Raw genomic sequence first — 16,816 nt, forward strand, 5'->3', positions numbered from 1 at the left:
CTTCTGAATATCTATTTTCTTTTCTTGTTTGAAAAAGGAGCAAAAGATGCAGAGATATGAACCACTTATAAACTGATTGTTTTCAGAGGCATGAATGATTTTACAGTGCCCCTAAAACCCTGTTAACATTGTATGTTTTCCTTTTGCTGCCTGCTGAATTCACTGTGAATTTAGGGGTTCATGGATAATTGGGTTCCTCGGTGAGTACAGCATGGAAAGTGAAAAACATTTCTTGATATTCTTCCCCATGTATCAACTCAAGCTTCTTTAGGGAACAATATAGGAAATGTGGCAAAAAGAAATAATATGCAGCTATTTAATTGAATTTTTCTTACAGCTCCACTTGAACTACAGCTCTTCAGGAACTTTCTCATGAAATAGTTCTTCAACATAAAACATGTCTGTCACATGCAAAACTTTCCCTGGGAATACACATGAATTTATCATCAAAATGAGAGACTTAAGGAAACCCTAGAAAAACCTGGAGAGAAAGATAAACCTTTTTATGAAGTGTGGGAGTGAAAGGGTAATGTCCCTGCTCTGCCTGATTCTGGCCAAACACCTGGCATTCACACACCCATATTCTGGAAACATGCTGTTAACTACCGGGTTATTGGCTTTATAAAGTTAAACCTTTCCAGGGTTGTGGCTTTCTCTTTCAAGTACTCTACTTCCACAAATATTTTCATATAGCTGATGTTTTCTGCAACGTGTTGAGTCTTCCTATTTGGCAAAAGTTCTGGGAGTGTGTCTTGCAACAGCATGGAAAACACATATATCCCCTCTTTTCCTTCATCTGCCCCAACATGCATTGTGTAGAACGAAAGAACACAGCTATGGCTAGCCTTGTCATGGGCTGGGGCGGGAAGAGACAGCCAGCTAAAGGCACACTTATTTTTCCAGTTCCTAGCCAGGACCGAGAGCACTTGTCCTCTAAAACTCAGTTGCCTTTCACTACCAGGAACAACAGGCAGTCTAGTTAACACTTCATTTTTTTTAAAATACAGAAGTCTACATACCATCCCCAGATTCTTTTCGCCTTCGCTTCTCCTCCTTCCCAAAACTTTTCTTCTCTTTGCGCCTCTGTCGTAGTGCTGTTTTAGGGTCCGTAATCCAGGCCTGATAAACAAACTGGAAGGAACGAACCGATTTATTCCAAGGTTCTTAATGTTTTGAGAGTAAGCCATAGAATAAGCCACAAGCAGGACTATATAGTTTGAGTAAACACAATCAGATCTGCAGGGGTAAGGAAATATTTTGAAACCCAAATCAAACACCTCCCCTGCAGATCTGCTGAGTTTTCATGTGCTATTTTTGCGAGCATAAAACCAAATGTGAAAACACTTGTAGGTGAACCACGTTTCATTAGAACCCACAAAAATCCATGCTCTGAACTTTGGGAATTAATACCCTGTTGTGCATATGGCCTACTTCACCTGAATCTCTTCATTTAATTCTGTATTTCTACTTTATCATTTCACAGGCAAGATGCAGAGTAATGGAAACTTTAAGAGAAAGTTCTGCAATCAACTAGCTGAAGCATCAAAAGACGCAGTGATATCTCAGTACAGGCATTTGTGCTTGTACATTTTTCACATTTTAGGTATTTTTTTTCTCCTCTGCAGATCCCAGTGGAATATTTACAGCTTTGCTATCTATGCACAGTCCCAAACCTGGCAGTCAGGAATTCCTCAAATTTCATCCTGATTTTGGCAATGGCTCCCTTTGTTGCTTCAGATAAGTCACTTATGAATCCTTCTGCTACTGCTTGTCCAGTTGTAAAATGAAGACAGTAATACTTACCTATATGTAAAGGGGATTTCATGGGGCCAAATCCTGCTCACATCACTCACTCAGATCAACAGTGTGTTGACCTGTATGACTACATAAAGCATGGAATTGGCCCAAAATATTTATAAATGCTATAGCAGTGAAAAAACAAAAATAAAAAAAAAGTTACCCAAAAGTAACTTTTTGAATAGTTCTGCTCAAGCTGTGAAGGAAGGTTACAGAAAAAAAGCAGTAACACTCGTATCTTTTTTCCCCTATATGACATGTCATAAAATGTGAATAACAGAAAGTAAAGTAACTGAAACTTCTCCACAACTCTTTAGGACAAAAGATGTTCTTTTGTTCCTTTTATGGTTTTCATTGAAAAATGGTAATCATCTTCAATTGGCACTGCATTGTCTTCTATTTCTAAGCAACACAGGCTGGTAACAGAGACAGGGCAGGGAAGCACACAGATGCAGGCATGAGGGTGAAAATAAAGCACAGTAACAAAACAGCTCTATTAATTCACAAGACAAACATGCAGACAATCACAACAACACACGTGTATCTCAGTGAAGCTGGAACTGTCCCTCATAGGCTGGAATGGTAAAATTTCTATTTGGTTTACTTATATTTTTAAAATTTACATACACAAATTGCTTTGGAACATTAAAAGTGATTTTTTGAAATGGTCAAACTGACTTTAAAAGAATTTAAAAGGAAAAAGGATTTTGTTCTGTTTTGTGAATGTATACAACAATGGAGAGGAAATTATTTTGGTACTGTTGATAAGAAGGTCCTCTTCCAAATCTCTCAAGGTCTGTATATTTATTTTTATATGTCTGGCTTGTTCAAAACAAGCACCACATGAGAAAATGTTTGGGATCAAAAGCACTGGTTTCTCTTTGCTTTGTAATAGGTGTTTTCTAATGAAGGTGATCTGGGGGAATGGTGATACTTAAGTGAACTAATACCATATTACTTACTGAAAGTCAGAAACTGTCAACATCTGCTATTGAACGGTTAGCTAGCCACCGTCATAGCATGAATAAAAGAAATTAGAGGTAAAAGGCAGACTTGGAAGAGGGTAGAACATTAAAATGAAGAAAGGGTGTTTGATTAATAAATTTAATGTAACTACCTATGCTAAGCAGTGGGTATTTTAAGAGCTGACTGGGTGCATACATATGTATTAGTTTACATTTTTACCACTGGACAAATTTTAAATGCAGTATCTTTTAGGCTTTGGAGCTGTTACGCTCAATGTGTAACTCTCACTCCTTACAAATATCATGTTACATATATGGAGTGTAAAATGATACACAGTGCTCAAAGGTAGGAAATGCTAAATGTATTCAAGGAGTACAAGAAAGAAGATGCACAAATCTTTTTTATGATGATGAATGCCAGAAAAGAAGAGACGTAAAAAGGGGTTTGGAGCAGAATGTGTGTTCTACAAACCTTTTACCAGCTTTCTGAGACCAATTACCACGGTGTCCGTAAGACACATGCAACTTGATGTGACCATCTTGTATAGCAGTATCAGAAGGAAATGAGAATTTGGGTCTGCATTTTCTCTCTGGGGTTGCACTTAAAAGAAGATAGACCACTTTTCTTGTGGCTTGACCACTCCAAAAGTATAAAATGTATTGCATTTACTAGGAATGAAGCTTTGGCTGTCATTATTTTTTTTAATCGTTCATATAAGAGGAAAAATGCAGACAAGGACAGAGGTATACATTACATCAGGAACTATGGGATGGGTCACATACTGAGCACTCGCAAAATGTCAAGTACCTTTGCTGCTTTGATTAAATACTGAAGAATAGTTTTGGGTAGTTTAATGACAGACTTTGGCAAGGCTAAAATGGCTGAAGCAAATTTCCCAATAGCTCTCTATAAAGAAGGACAAAGCAAGAGCAATTAGTAGAAAACAAGAAAATATTAATAAAAAGTATCTACTGAATGATTGCATCTAGATTATTAAGAATTTACATTCATAGACTCCAATATGAAAAAAGACCATTTGTGATGTTCACAATAAAATTTCAATATGATGATTCTTAACTGCCTGCATTCTCTAATAAATAACATCTCCAAGCTAACCCTTGAAGTGACTATTGCTCACAATGCATGCTAAAAGAAAACCAACAATTAAAAATAATTTTTTAGCAGGCTCTACAACAAATCAGTTCCCTTTGTTAGTATTTTTATTACGACCATGTGCATGGTGATGGAAGGCGAATAAGGCATGATGACCAAATGATGAACAAGCTTTTCATAAACAAAAACAATTTTCTGTTCTGTACAACTCTCCTCCTACATAAAGCCATCCAACATCTTCATGTTGCACATATTGCAGAACTGGCCACCTATAGAGAACGTCTAACCAGAATTTTGAAATAAAGACCAGATCCTCCATCCTCAGATTAATAGTTTCAGGACTGAGCTTTAAAAAATAAGACCATATGAACAAAAAACCCAGAGTAAATGAAAGAATCTTATTAGCTTCTGACCTCGAGTTTAGAACTCTTTAAAATCTCAGTGCTTGGCACCAGCACATCTGAACAAAATGTTGTCACGGATTTTTTTAAAAAATCAGCAGAAACAAGAATGCAAACTTTCCTCTATACCTGCATGAAAACCAGAAAGAAAAATTACCTAGAAATTCATGAGCCATTTTTATGGTCCAAGGTGAGTTACATGCAAAGTATAAAAAAAAATAGTGTAAACAGTAGAAAATAAAACTTACTCATCACATTATTTTTCATCCAGATTTGTTTTGCCTTTTTTAAGGTCAGGAAAAAAATCTTTCCACGTCATTACTATGCAGGCAGTTTAACGAATGTAATCAGTTGGTAATGTAATGTAATTATATAAACTGAAGGCACATTGTATCAATTAATTCAATAAAATATTTCTTCTTGTAATTCAGTAATGTTGTCTGGGAAGCTTGCTTTGAAAGCTATTGGCATAAGGAATAGAAGAGCATGGAGGCAGTTTCTTGCTTCTGCTTGGGCTGGGCTTTCAGTAATGCACCAGTTCTGCAGTGATATGAGCTTGTGTCTGGATGGGAATACTCATCCACAAAAAGCTACCCATTTGCTTAAGCTTTTAAAGATACAGACCTGAAAAAGCTCTGTGGTATTTCTGAAAATTCTTCAACAAGTAAAACTTCAATCTTATGAAGATTAAAGCAATCCTATACGCATGAGTATTTCACTAGCTTCTTCACCCAAGTTCTTCATTTAAGCCAGTGGATTCAATACCTGGTACTGTCTAACATCAACCAGTCTACGTGTAGGAATCCAGTTAGGAAACTTAGCTGTCTTTTTAAGATTACAATATCCTCTTACTTTAACACAGTCTGTCACTTAAAATGCAAACATATTATTAACATTATCCTGAAAAAGAAAGGAGAGAAAGTGATGTGGTCTCCTTTTGTAATTTTAAATGTTAAGTTCTTTATAACCCAAGGATATCTTTCTCTGGTCCACCAGGATCAATAATAATATTTTTTTTTTTTTAAGTATGTATTCCTTTCCATGAAATGTCACTTATTTTTGGGATCATTTCTTCATGGAATGATAACATCTACTCAAAACCAGAAAACCACTGAAGCATTGTACAGCAGTGCCAGAGGCAAGTCAGCTTCCTCACTTGTCTTTATTGCAATGCAATAAAAATAAAGCTCAGATTCTTAACCTTTGTTTTTGTATTTTTGTTTTCCTCAGGCGTAAGTGAATGAAGATATGGTTTCACTATAGTTCCTGTAGGAATTTGGCAATGCTTAAAACAGGCAAACTTGCATTTTAAATTGGCAAGAAATTTCTTTTCCAATACTTTTCAGATCTACTTCAGATGCACTGGCTGCTTTAACATATGTGCCTGTGTTATAAGAAGCCCACATTTTTTTTCCATATGTCAACTATAAAGCAAATTATCATAAAGTACCTGAAATGCAGATTTTTTCCGAGGCTCTTCCTCTTCTTTTTTCTCCTCTTCCTCTTCCTCTTCACTATCCGTCTCAAACAAGTAATAATTTCCACTTCTGACCACTAAGTGAAACAAAATATTTTCTTATTTTTCTGAAAAGTTCTATTCTCAACTGCCCCAAGACCTATGAACAGCCAGCCAGTCATTTAAAAATTCATAACCAGGAGAGGTGAAAACAGAGAAGAAGCAAGAGATGAAAACGTCTCAGGCAATTTATTTGATGTTAGTCTGCAATACTTGGGGCATGAATGAGAACTATATAAGAACTAAGGAAAACATCACCATGAGAAGAAAATGTAAAGAAAAAGCTTGAAGTATATCAAGTTAGTAGGTTACATTTTTTAGAAAAAAATGGCAGTTAAGTCTAAATTAATTGGGAACTGATGGTTATTTGAGGGAGTAAAAAAAGCCCAGCAGGTAAGTAAAGGAATTTACGTGAACAGTACCACTGGACAAAAAATACAGAACTTCTCTTTAAAATGCTGAGGCATCCTTTAAACTATGGAATGGGATGGTATTAGTTAATGTTTTCTTCAAACATTTAAACTTTGATGAGTTAATGGAAAACCTTGGTTTGTTTAAAACAAATCACTTGGATTCTATTAACGTGATTGCAAATGAGTTTCAATTTTTTGCCCATGGATTCAGAAAGATTCTGAAACCTTGATACAGTAAAGATGCACACTGAATAAGCTAGGCCTTATATCCTTGAACAGAAGCAATGTTTTTATTTCTCAGATGGTAACAGGCCTACATGAATGAACAAGGGAAACAAAAGAAATGAAAAATAAGGTAATGAGCAAGAGAAAAATCAAAATCACAGCATTACATTCAGCAGTGAAAACTGCTAAATAATTTCCACGTTTAAGCTGAAATATTTAAAGTAACAGTTACTTAGATGAAATGTCACACAACCTGGATATACGGAGCAATACATATTTATATTGAAAATTATATTTAACCCTCATTATAGGTTTCTGGAAAAGTAACAATTGCTTTAATTCAATCATACCTTGAATTCTACACAGATCCTCTGTGCACAGATGACCACATGTAACCACTGTAGAAACCTCAGGGTAAGCACACTGTGAAATTTGCCAGAACTCTATTGGATCATAACTTCAGCATCTAAAACTCCCTCACAGAGGGAATTTTGTGCCTCATGTGCCTAGTTATGACTGTTAACATCAATGAACACCCTGCAGAGGGACAGAGAGTCCACTTCAGCAGTTCTAATTGCTGAACTGAGGTGAAAAGAAAGTTTGGGAATTTCTTGGATCAAGCAAATTAATTATTTGGTACAGGGCCTTCTAAGAATGCCCGTTTAAAATGCATTAGAGATGAACGTATTTTAAGAGCCAGTAGTCTGCAGTTCTCTTTCATAAAAACGTATCTTATAATCAGCAACACAAATTGTCCACATCATAGAAAATTAGCAGGATAAGGTCTGACATCTAGGGGAAATTTCTGCTGCAGTGCAGTTCCTTAAAGGCTCAGAGTATCACCCAGTCAGACTTGGAACACCTGAGCTGGCAGAAAACAAATCTACAGTGATCTCTCTGCAAAATTTTTAGGTTAAAGTATATCTGAGGGGACACTATAACGTAGCAGTTACGTCTCTTTTACAACGGAAAAGACGGAGGTATGATTGAAAAGCAATAATGCATTCTTGCACACATCAGCATGGAATGAGAAGTGTGTTAGTCACCTACAAGGATTAGTAAAGAGATCAGATTTTACTAGTAAGATAATTCATGGCCAGACTGGACTTTGGGGGCCCCTCTCCTACTACAAAATGTGACTTTCTCCTACTGAGAAAAGGGACTTGCAGGCTTTCCTTGTGGAATGAGATGGAGAAGCCATCATCTGCTTGTGCCCAGAGGGAAAGAGGTTCCCAGGACAGCTGTGAGCACCGTCTTTTGCACTCCATCAGATATAACTCTGTGCCCCAGGAGAAGCTGAGGGCCTCAAAGCATGTGGCCCTAACTCCTGCTGATCTTTGTGGGGCTCCATACGTAATCCACAAGTGCAGGAGGAACCATACCTCCCTGCAAGGGAGAGCATGAGTGAGCGTCAATGAGGAAATCCTCACTGATGTTTCCGATCAGTTCTACTCAGACTCAAATTCATGACTGTGTTTTAATTCCTATGATATGCAAAATTAGGTATTTTTCTGTAGAATAAAATGATAACAGGTTGTATAAAAATAACAATAAAAATCTAAATTAAGCATCAGAATCGGCATAAAACTCTTAGCTTCAGCGACCTCAATATATACATATATACAGCCACAGCCACAAACCCATTTACGGAGAGAAACAGCCACGTGCAACAGAATGCTGCAGAGTTACAGCACAGTGTTTCAAAAAGAATAGATGGGGAATATCAGTCTATTTCCAGTTTGTATGCCTGTGAACATCTACTGTAAGTGCCATGGTTCAGTGAGTGTGGATGCCAGACACATGGCAGGCAACCACTGTTTGCAGGATCAGAGTTTGTGATGTTTCCCACAAGGTTTTGCATTATTGCAGTAAATAATTTCAAGAATGCTCACTGTTTAAATACCAAAATGCAAGTTCCACCTAAGAACATTAAATAATGAGGGTGAAATAAGTAAAAGCCAAAGTCAATGTCTCTCTTTGAGCAGTTCTTCTTATTACCAAACCAGTGGTGAATAAACAAGAGACCATATCCCATTCCTTCAAAATCACCGTAGCTTGAAATTCTACCGTAAAAAATTCGCAAATTATAGTTTTGATCTGTTTTGTTATTGTTCTTAATGAAACTACAGGGGAAGAAGTTTATTTTCATAAGACTTTTGAAAAGGGATAGGTCTCTCTAAAGTGGCAGTGTGCCCTTTAGAAAAATAAAAATAGAGGCACAGTTTACTTGTGACTTGATAGAAATAAGCATATGACATTCTGTTAAATGCTGTTGGCAAATATATATGCTGGAGTTATAAATAAAAACACATAGCTAAATGAAGCAGTATGTAGATGTGTAGAAGTATTACTTGGGGTAACTCTTTTAAACGAAATGACCAGGTGCAATATAGACATTCATATTTAACACTGATCAGCACTATACACTTGAATATTTTTTAAATCTTCAGAGTTTACTAAATAGTTAACGTCTGATTTCCTTCTACAAATATCCAATAGGAGGATATCTGGTTTGAGATTGCAGTCTACTCAGTTTTCTTGTTTTACCCAATCCATAATGTAGGGAAGAACTCTATCATATGCCTGGATTGGGCTACAGACAAATTAAAATATCATAATGCAAAAATGATATGAGTGATACAGGATAATAATTTCTTGTGCACAAGGCTGAGCATATTTTTGCTCTCAGATAAACACACAAAAAAATGGAAATAACAAAACAACTGGCATCAGCAGTACATTAACGTGTGATCAGAGATATTCAGCTTAGCTCTACACAGCCTAGTCCTGGGAATAGTCTTGCTGCCTTACTGCGGTACTCAGATTTCTACAGCTGACAGCAGAATGACTGATGAACCATTAAAAAAGATGTATGATGTATGTATATGAAAAAGAAATTATGACTAATCTTAGAATGCATTGGCAAACCTTCACCTTCACATTTTTAAATACACTGTGCTTTGCAGTAGTGGGGAGTTGAGACTTTTGAGGCCAAAATAGATTCTTTTTGGCACATGCTTATCTGATTTGATATTTTTCTAAGAATGCCCAAAGTATCAAGAGCTAGCTATGCTTCTAACACACAGAAGTTCAAAATATGGTTAAACTCACTCCTTGATGATTTGGAAGTAGAAATAATTTGTTGAAGAAAACAAGCCTTCTATCAAGTCACAATCATAAAATCAGGCATAAAACAAACAGGTCATGGGAATGCCTTCATTCTGGTCAAGGATATAAGGGTTAAATCCACATATTTGTAAGATGATTGAGAAAACCTACTGGAAGCATGATCAACCCAAGGCCGCCACCACAGCTTTTTTTTGCCCTTGGCTTTCTCTTTGTCTGCTTCTCCTAAAATAAAATATGTCCAAATATTAATTTTACAAAATGAGAAACATGTTTCTTACACTGATTAATAATTTTTATTTTCTCTCAAAAGAGCTAAAATTTCATAAGCATATCAGATGTCAGATCTACTGAATACATTCAATATTAAAATCATTCAGAAGCATGACTAAGCAGAAATACTCTGGTTTATGCAGCAGTTAAAACAGCATTCTACTCTAAAACTAAAGCTAAAAAGTTCAGTTTTGTGCTTGAAAACATACAGTCACAGTTGACCGTAATTTCAAGAAGAAAATACTTTCCCTCCTCTCAAATCCCCTTATGTTTCAGGCTCCAAAAATTTTAAATTCAGTAAGTGCTGATCCCAAGTCACTGCTAGAAATGTGGCACTAGACAGCTATCAGTTTATCTGTTCCTATGTTTTAAACAACATTTAAAAGTATACAAACATTTCAGTGACTGAAAAAGCCTCACAGCATCCAGAAAACATTGCTGGAAAAATGTGGATGCTACTTATTTGTAACACTGTGGTTTATAGATAATGACTTTGTTCAAAACAAACCTCTGCTGCTATTCAGCTCTTGGCCAACAGCCTAAAGGTAACCAAAAGTAACCTTGAAGCAAACCGTTTTCTCTAAACCTTCTTGCAGTACAAAATCCCAGATTTTTTTGGCTGAATCAAGCTCCAAACTGATACTCAGCTAACAATCTTGTTACATGCTGACAGTTTTGAAGAACAATTTATCACTTGTCCAACTATTAGGTCTATTAGGTCCTTAGTGCTCAACTGCAATTACGGAACAACAATAGCTAATGGTACCTTCGTCATCTTCTTCAGAAACCTTCCGAATCTCCGGCCCCTCTGTGGACTCCTGGGTCATGCTCAGCATCCTCTCTTTACCCTTTTTGTATTTTTGCTGCCTGGCTTTGATGCGATCCATTCTAGCAAAAGGAAGAATCTTATTAGATTCACATCTTCACCCTTTTTGACCCACCCTGAAAAACAAGTGTTAAACACATCCATTCACACACACACACACACAGTCCAACGTTTCTAAATGAAATATCCATTCCACTTTGTCAATCCTGCCCTTAAACACATGGAATTAAATGGCTCTGAAGGGGCTGGCTGGAAGGGTCAAGCTTAGACGTTCGCTCACTGGTCAGTGAGAGATGGGTTGGCTGCTATCACATGACTGTTTTACCTACTTCCCCTCAACTACCTTATTATCATTTAAAACTTAAAGAGTTGCTGTCAGGGGCTACAACACAGCAAATGAAGCTCTGAGAAAAAGGGACTTCTGCCTAATGCAGTGGTTTCCCTGAAACTTCCCACTCTGAACCAGGGATGTGGCTGTTCCTGCGCTATTTGTGCTACATCTTCATCCCTTAAGCTCTCATTTGTTCCCCATATCTGGAAATACAGAAGACTTGAACTGGTTCAACTTTGTCCAGATGTAGGCAAGCCTTTGATTCTTCTTGCAATCCTGTAAAGTTAGCACAATCTGGTCTCTTAAGACCTACATTTTCACAGTTTGAAGAAAGGAAATTAAAAAAAAAAATAAATCAACAGGAATAAGTTCTTTCAATACAACTGGATTAGAAACAAATAATTCACTAATTTCAATGATCAAAATACAGTTAAATACTTTTATTAATCTGTCCATTTCTTAGGGAAGAACCACGCACTAGAGAGGGAAAAACTCTTTCATCTCAGCTAGTTGCTATTATTCAACAGATGATTAGATTTCTTTCCCTATCATTCATCTGCTGCTGAAGTTATGCTATGTCAGTCAGGACAACTTGGTTGTTCAAAACTTCTGGCCATGCTGACGGTTCTCTTCATCCTAACCAGCCTAAACTGTATGAAGTACTGATGCACGTTATTGAATGGAATAAAACAAGCACCTTCTGTTGTTGAAGTCAGACATCCTGCAAATATAAACCAGTAATTTTTAGAGAAACATAGATTGGCTTTGGCGTTTTTGCAAGCAGTTATCATCTCCTTGACCTTAAACTCTGCAGAATTAGCAGAAAAGAATGACATCCAGGACAGCCACGTCCTGTCAATTGGGATAAGACTGATTCAAACACAGGGCAGTGTCAGCAACAGCCCAATACATCATCTGGTGGGAAACCCCAGGCATGCAGGTAGGGAGCATGATCCCTGCAGCCTTCTGATGTTTCTTCAGTTATGCAGGTGTGGAAGACGCTGTCAGGAGCGGGCTTTGACACCTCGTTAGGAAGCAGTTACGGCTTCTCATGCATGGTGGCGGAGGAACTTTGAAAGCTTTTTGCAGTTATAGAAGAAGCATGCTGGCGGCACCTAACAGAAAGCAGAGTGGCTTACTGTCTGTATAAAGAGGAAGGATCTCCAGGCCAGTTAAGCTGAATGCAAATATTTTCAGTGAAGGTAAACATATTTTGCACTCAAACACTAGAGGAGTAATTACAAATGAAATGGAAGCAACAGGCATCCAGCAAATTTTACCAGGAATACAGATAAACAGAACAAAATCCTAATAATGGTAAAGTCAATGAAAATATTGTCAACCATTGCAGCAGGGCCAGGATGTTACTCAGCTTCCTTAGCCCATAGTGATTTCAGGCTATTTAGGTGGCTTTTAACTGCAGCTTCCCTAACCAGGCCCCTTCCTGGTGCAATTTTTATTATTTTTTTTTTAAACCCAGTTCCTGTCTCTCAGTCTCCTATTTTCTAACCATCTAGGCTTGGACCTTCAAGTGAGACAGGGTTAATGTGGCATTTCTGATTAGTAATCTGCCTACCCTTTTCATGAGTTTCATAGGGGATTTGCATTTAACTGCCATACTCTTCTGAGAGATGGGGAGAGACAAATTAAGAGAACAGCAGGGTAATTAGTGGAAGGAAAGAAAGAGGAGAAAAATGATTTTTTTTTCCCCTATTTCATCGGCATTGCATGCATTCATACTACACGAAATAGGATAACCCAAAACTACAATTGAGCTGGACCTCTAACAGAGAAAAAATATAGCACAGATACAGATCATCTCTTAAAGAGAAGACTGCATGGTCATGTTGCTATGGTACTCAGGTATGGAGCAGTTAAAAGCTGATCTTCTTAACCTGTCATCATTGGATTTCTAAGGTTTAGAATAACCTTCAGAATAAGCAGGAGGGTTCACATCTTGTCTCTTGATTTATAGGAAACATCTGTTTCCATTACAATTTCAGGCTCACCAAGGAACAGGTAAGCCAGTACATTCCACTGATTCTTTATGTTAACCTCACAACCTTTGGTCCCAGAAATGTAATCCTATGTTTAAATGAAAGGTTAGATTCTGCAGTATGTAGTCTTTTTGGAAAAGATGACTCTAAAACTACATAATATTGGAATACCCAAGATCTCTGAATGCTCAGAGAGCAATTTTTGTAATTGCAAAATCATACTTCAAAATCTAATCAGCATTTTTATAGAAGAAGGTGTTAGATACATACCAACAATCAGTGAAATACATGCATATGTATGTGTGTATATATATGTATATAAAAATACATTAAATACATACTGTCTTTTCAGTTGATCCATTGATTTTTTTTCCTCTTCAATTCTTGCCTTTACAGCCTTGACAATTGTAGCCTGGAAAAGCTCAGCACCCCTACAGCAGAAATGGGGGCAGAAGAAAGGAAAAAAGGAGAGGAAACATTAAATGTTTCAAAGTTTCCCTTATGCCAGCTAATCACAGAGAACTCTGTGTTCCCTCTCTATACAACCTCATCTGCATAAAACAAAACTAATCCAAGTTCTGAAAGAAATAATCAATTATTTCAGAATACTAATCTGTTTACAGTCAATCATTTCAAGATTTGGGGCCCAACGTTGTGATCCCTACTCAGCCTGTAAGTTCCTCTAGCAGCTGTTCAAGGAATTCAGTTTCCAGTCCTCAAGAACACAGAACACAGGTGGGTTCAAGGCCGAGCTAGGACTTCTTGCACACCTCCAGGATTTGGTCTTTGTAGTCGTTTCAGTGTCATAATCACCTTGTCCCTCCACCTCAGCCCCCTGGAAGTGGTGAGCAAAGTCCAGCTTTATCTAGGGCCATGATGAGCATAGCTTCAGCTTCACTTTTACCCTCTGAACACTGCAGTGCTTTCAATCTCATGACAGAAAACCTTGAGCAAGTTTCTGGTGTGCCAAAAGAATATGGCTTCTAACTCCATTTCATTAGAAATGTAATTGACTCATTGATTTGGATGTCCAGATCACGTCTTAGCCATTCTTCATTATTCACTCATCAGCTCTTGAAGACTCTCAAAGAGTCTGAAAGTCTCTCTCAAAGAAGTAGCATAGATTTAAAGCCTTTCTTTTGTCAGGAATTTGGTAAGAACAGCTATAGTTTCAGAAGTCTACTTCTAATTAATTTTTCAACCATGTTTTCTCTGAGATTAATGATTCTTCCATGTAATACACAGACAACCACAACTACATTTTTTCAAAGGAATATAGTCAAGACTGGCAATCATTACTGTCCCAAAGTATGGCAAAATACAACAAAGAAGGACATGTTCTACTTAGCAACTTGATCACTCCTAAATTCTTATGGCCTATTGAAAACTGTCGCTGGATCCTCATTGCTATTGTTTGAATCACAATTTAATCTTATTTAGGTGAGTTAATATTAACTTTAACTAGAAGACAGGCTCAGACCATGCTGTCTGAATCCAAACCTGACCTTCTCCATTGTCCATGTAATTTCAAAGCTTGGATTTTAGCAAGGCAAGCAGTTAGCTAAAAAAAAGAATTACATCACTATATTTATATTACCCTCCTTCCTGTAATATCTGAGCACTTCCTGGTCATTAATACATTTATCTTTAAAAAGCTCCTGACACAGGCCAGTATGTCTCGACTTCTGCTGCCAGGGAACTCAAGCCTGGGTAGGTTCAGTAACTTATCAAAAGACACAAAGCTGGAAGTAGGAACCAAACATGTTTCTTGCAACCCAGCCCAGTGCCATTTACATGAGCCTGCTCTCTCCTTCTGGATGCAAACTTTCCAATTTAGGAGGCATTTTGATATTCATGATTTTGCTTTGTGCTATTTGCATTCTGAACACAGCGTACAAAAAAGCTACAAAAGGCAGTATCCAGCAATCTTGGGCAGCAGCAGTGAAATCCTCTCCAGAGCAAAGTCTGAGAGAGGCAATATGGGTTGGAGGTACAGATCTTTTGGTAGCCCTGTTTACAGTGGTGGATTTTGTTCAGTACGGGCAGCTAAACATGTCCCCTTTTTAAAGTAATCCCTGGAGGTGGAAGAGGAAGATAAAAAATACTTCCTTTCAGGACACACAAGCCAAATTTTGCCCTCAAACACAGACAGAAATCAATGTCCATATGTTTTACATGGAAAAAAAAATGCCACAATACATTTAATCCAATATTGACAAAAATGATTCCTTAGAAATCTTATTGAAATTAAAACCAGAATTTCATTCCTGACCTGCCTTCTTATTAAAAATCAGAAAAATTGTTGCACTAGTGATAGCTATGAGTGGATGCTTGTGGAAAAGTATAAGTAACAGGCCCAAAGAGGGTGATACTTCCTTGCCACACCTACTCAGTGTTCAGTGATGTGACACTTCCCAAGTGTCTTCCCGGTGGTCTTCCCAAGCCAAATGTCATAACTTTCCTGTATTTTTCCTCATGCGACATTTTTGGAGTCATGACTTCTAAGGCCCTTTGTCTCAAACAGGCTCTGATAGCAGTGTGTTTTCTTTTCAAAGCTTAGAAACTCTGGCATTCGCTTTCACACATATTGATGTTGAGAGAATTCTGCAACACACATCAACTTTCACAGCTTTTAATAAAGGCTATGAGAGCAGCAGATGGTGTTTGGTAGGAAAGATGGCTCAGTTTCTGTCAGATTCTCAATTAATTTGTTTCTTCATGTGTGCTTTGTCAGAGTTGGGATTTACAATTATGAATTCAGCATGTATTGTTTAAACCAATGTTAAATACCAGGCGTCTTTTGGTACCACCTATCATAAACAAATAAGTATTGTAGCCATGAGAGACTTGAGCTGTTTCATTTCATTTTTTAAAACTTTATGTTACCTTGATGCTAGGATCTGAGAAGCTTTTATATCTGCAACCACATGCAGGAAGTAGTAACTCATGAAGACTCTTCTTTGCAGCAGTAGGAAAGCAAAACATATACTGTCCCAGATGATTCCTGCTTCACCACTGGGCAGTTTACAATCTAGATTGTTGGTTGCTGGAAAAATACATCATCAGGACTGTTGTATTAAGTATTCTTTTATAATGTTTAATCAATTAAATAATCTTAGCCTTTGAAATTACTTGAATTGAGGTCTTTTAATTAGATGTTTCTTAAGAAAACTGACATGCATTTCCATTTGAAGTACAACATATTTTCTTTTACATCAAACTACAAAGCTTCCAACAATGTGATATCCCATGAAAACTGACAATTCACCAAAAGTGAACCATTTGCAAACAAATTCACCCTATCCTAATAAGAACTTTAAAACAAAGATTGGGAAAAAGTATTTTTTGTTAGCCTGAAATATTTGATTTCAGTATTTTCTGAAATGGCATGTTTCAATTTTTTTTTTATTTCAAAGTGACTTTTTGTCTCATTTTTCTATTAAGAACACAATCAACACGAGAAAGAAGTGTTTTATTTTTGTCAAAATAATTTTTTGACTGCCGCCACCTAATATTTTTATTTTTCCTCTCCACAACTCAGTTCAATGTTTCTTTCCATTGCATAAGAGAAAAAATATTTGAAACCACAAAACTGCTTCCTTTGGGGTAGGAGGAGACAGGCAGAGAGGAAATCCCATTCCTCCTCCCTCTAGATTTTGGCTTGGGCTACTTCTTCCTTTCTCTCTTTCTTTATTCTCTAAAAGACAGTTCTCTTGGGGATATTAAAAAATTAAAACTGGGTTTTGTGGAGCTAGACTATAAACTAAATGGCCTATGCTGTCCTATAGAAGGGAGTAGAAGGACTCAAGGGACAGACTCTGGCTCGAAGCTA

The 16,816-nt window shown here is 37.1% G+C and overlaps 1 protein-coding gene across 4 annotated transcripts in view; it reads right to left on the minus strand.

The window, feature by feature from the left end:
* Positions 1-16,816, minus strand: part of PIEZO2 (piezo type mechanosensitive ion channel component 2) — a 483,849-nt gene that overhangs the window by 39,983 nt on the left and 427,050 nt on the right. For 3 of the 4 annotated variants that reach the window (XM_087756833.1, XM_087756825.1, XM_087756854.1), the window contains 6 exons: positions 15,871-16,030; positions 13,326-13,415; positions 10,597-10,718; positions 9,711-9,782; positions 5,728-5,831; positions 1,020-1,131 (listed from right to left, as the gene is read on the minus strand). In XM_087756833.1, the coding sequence (XP_087612959.1) occupies positions 1,020-1,131; positions 5,728-5,831; positions 9,711-9,782; positions 10,597-10,718; positions 13,326-13,415; positions 15,871-16,030 (660 nt within the window). Of the gene's footprint in view, positions 1-1,019; positions 1,132-3,570; positions 3,670-5,727; positions 5,832-9,710; positions 9,783-10,596; positions 10,719-13,325; positions 13,416-15,870; positions 16,031-16,816 lie in introns of all 4 variants that reach the window. The other variant, XM_087756843.1, reaches the window with a different exon arrangement.

The sequence above is a fragment of the Nipponia nippon genome, unplaced genomic scaffold (assembly GCF_047370975.1).
Source record: "Nipponia nippon isolate SJK-2023a ecotype South Korea unplaced genomic scaffold, ASM4737097v1 scaffold_1, whole genome shotgun sequence".
Lineage (NCBI taxonomy): Eukaryota > Metazoa > Chordata > Aves > Pelecaniformes > Threskiornithidae > Nipponia > Nipponia nippon.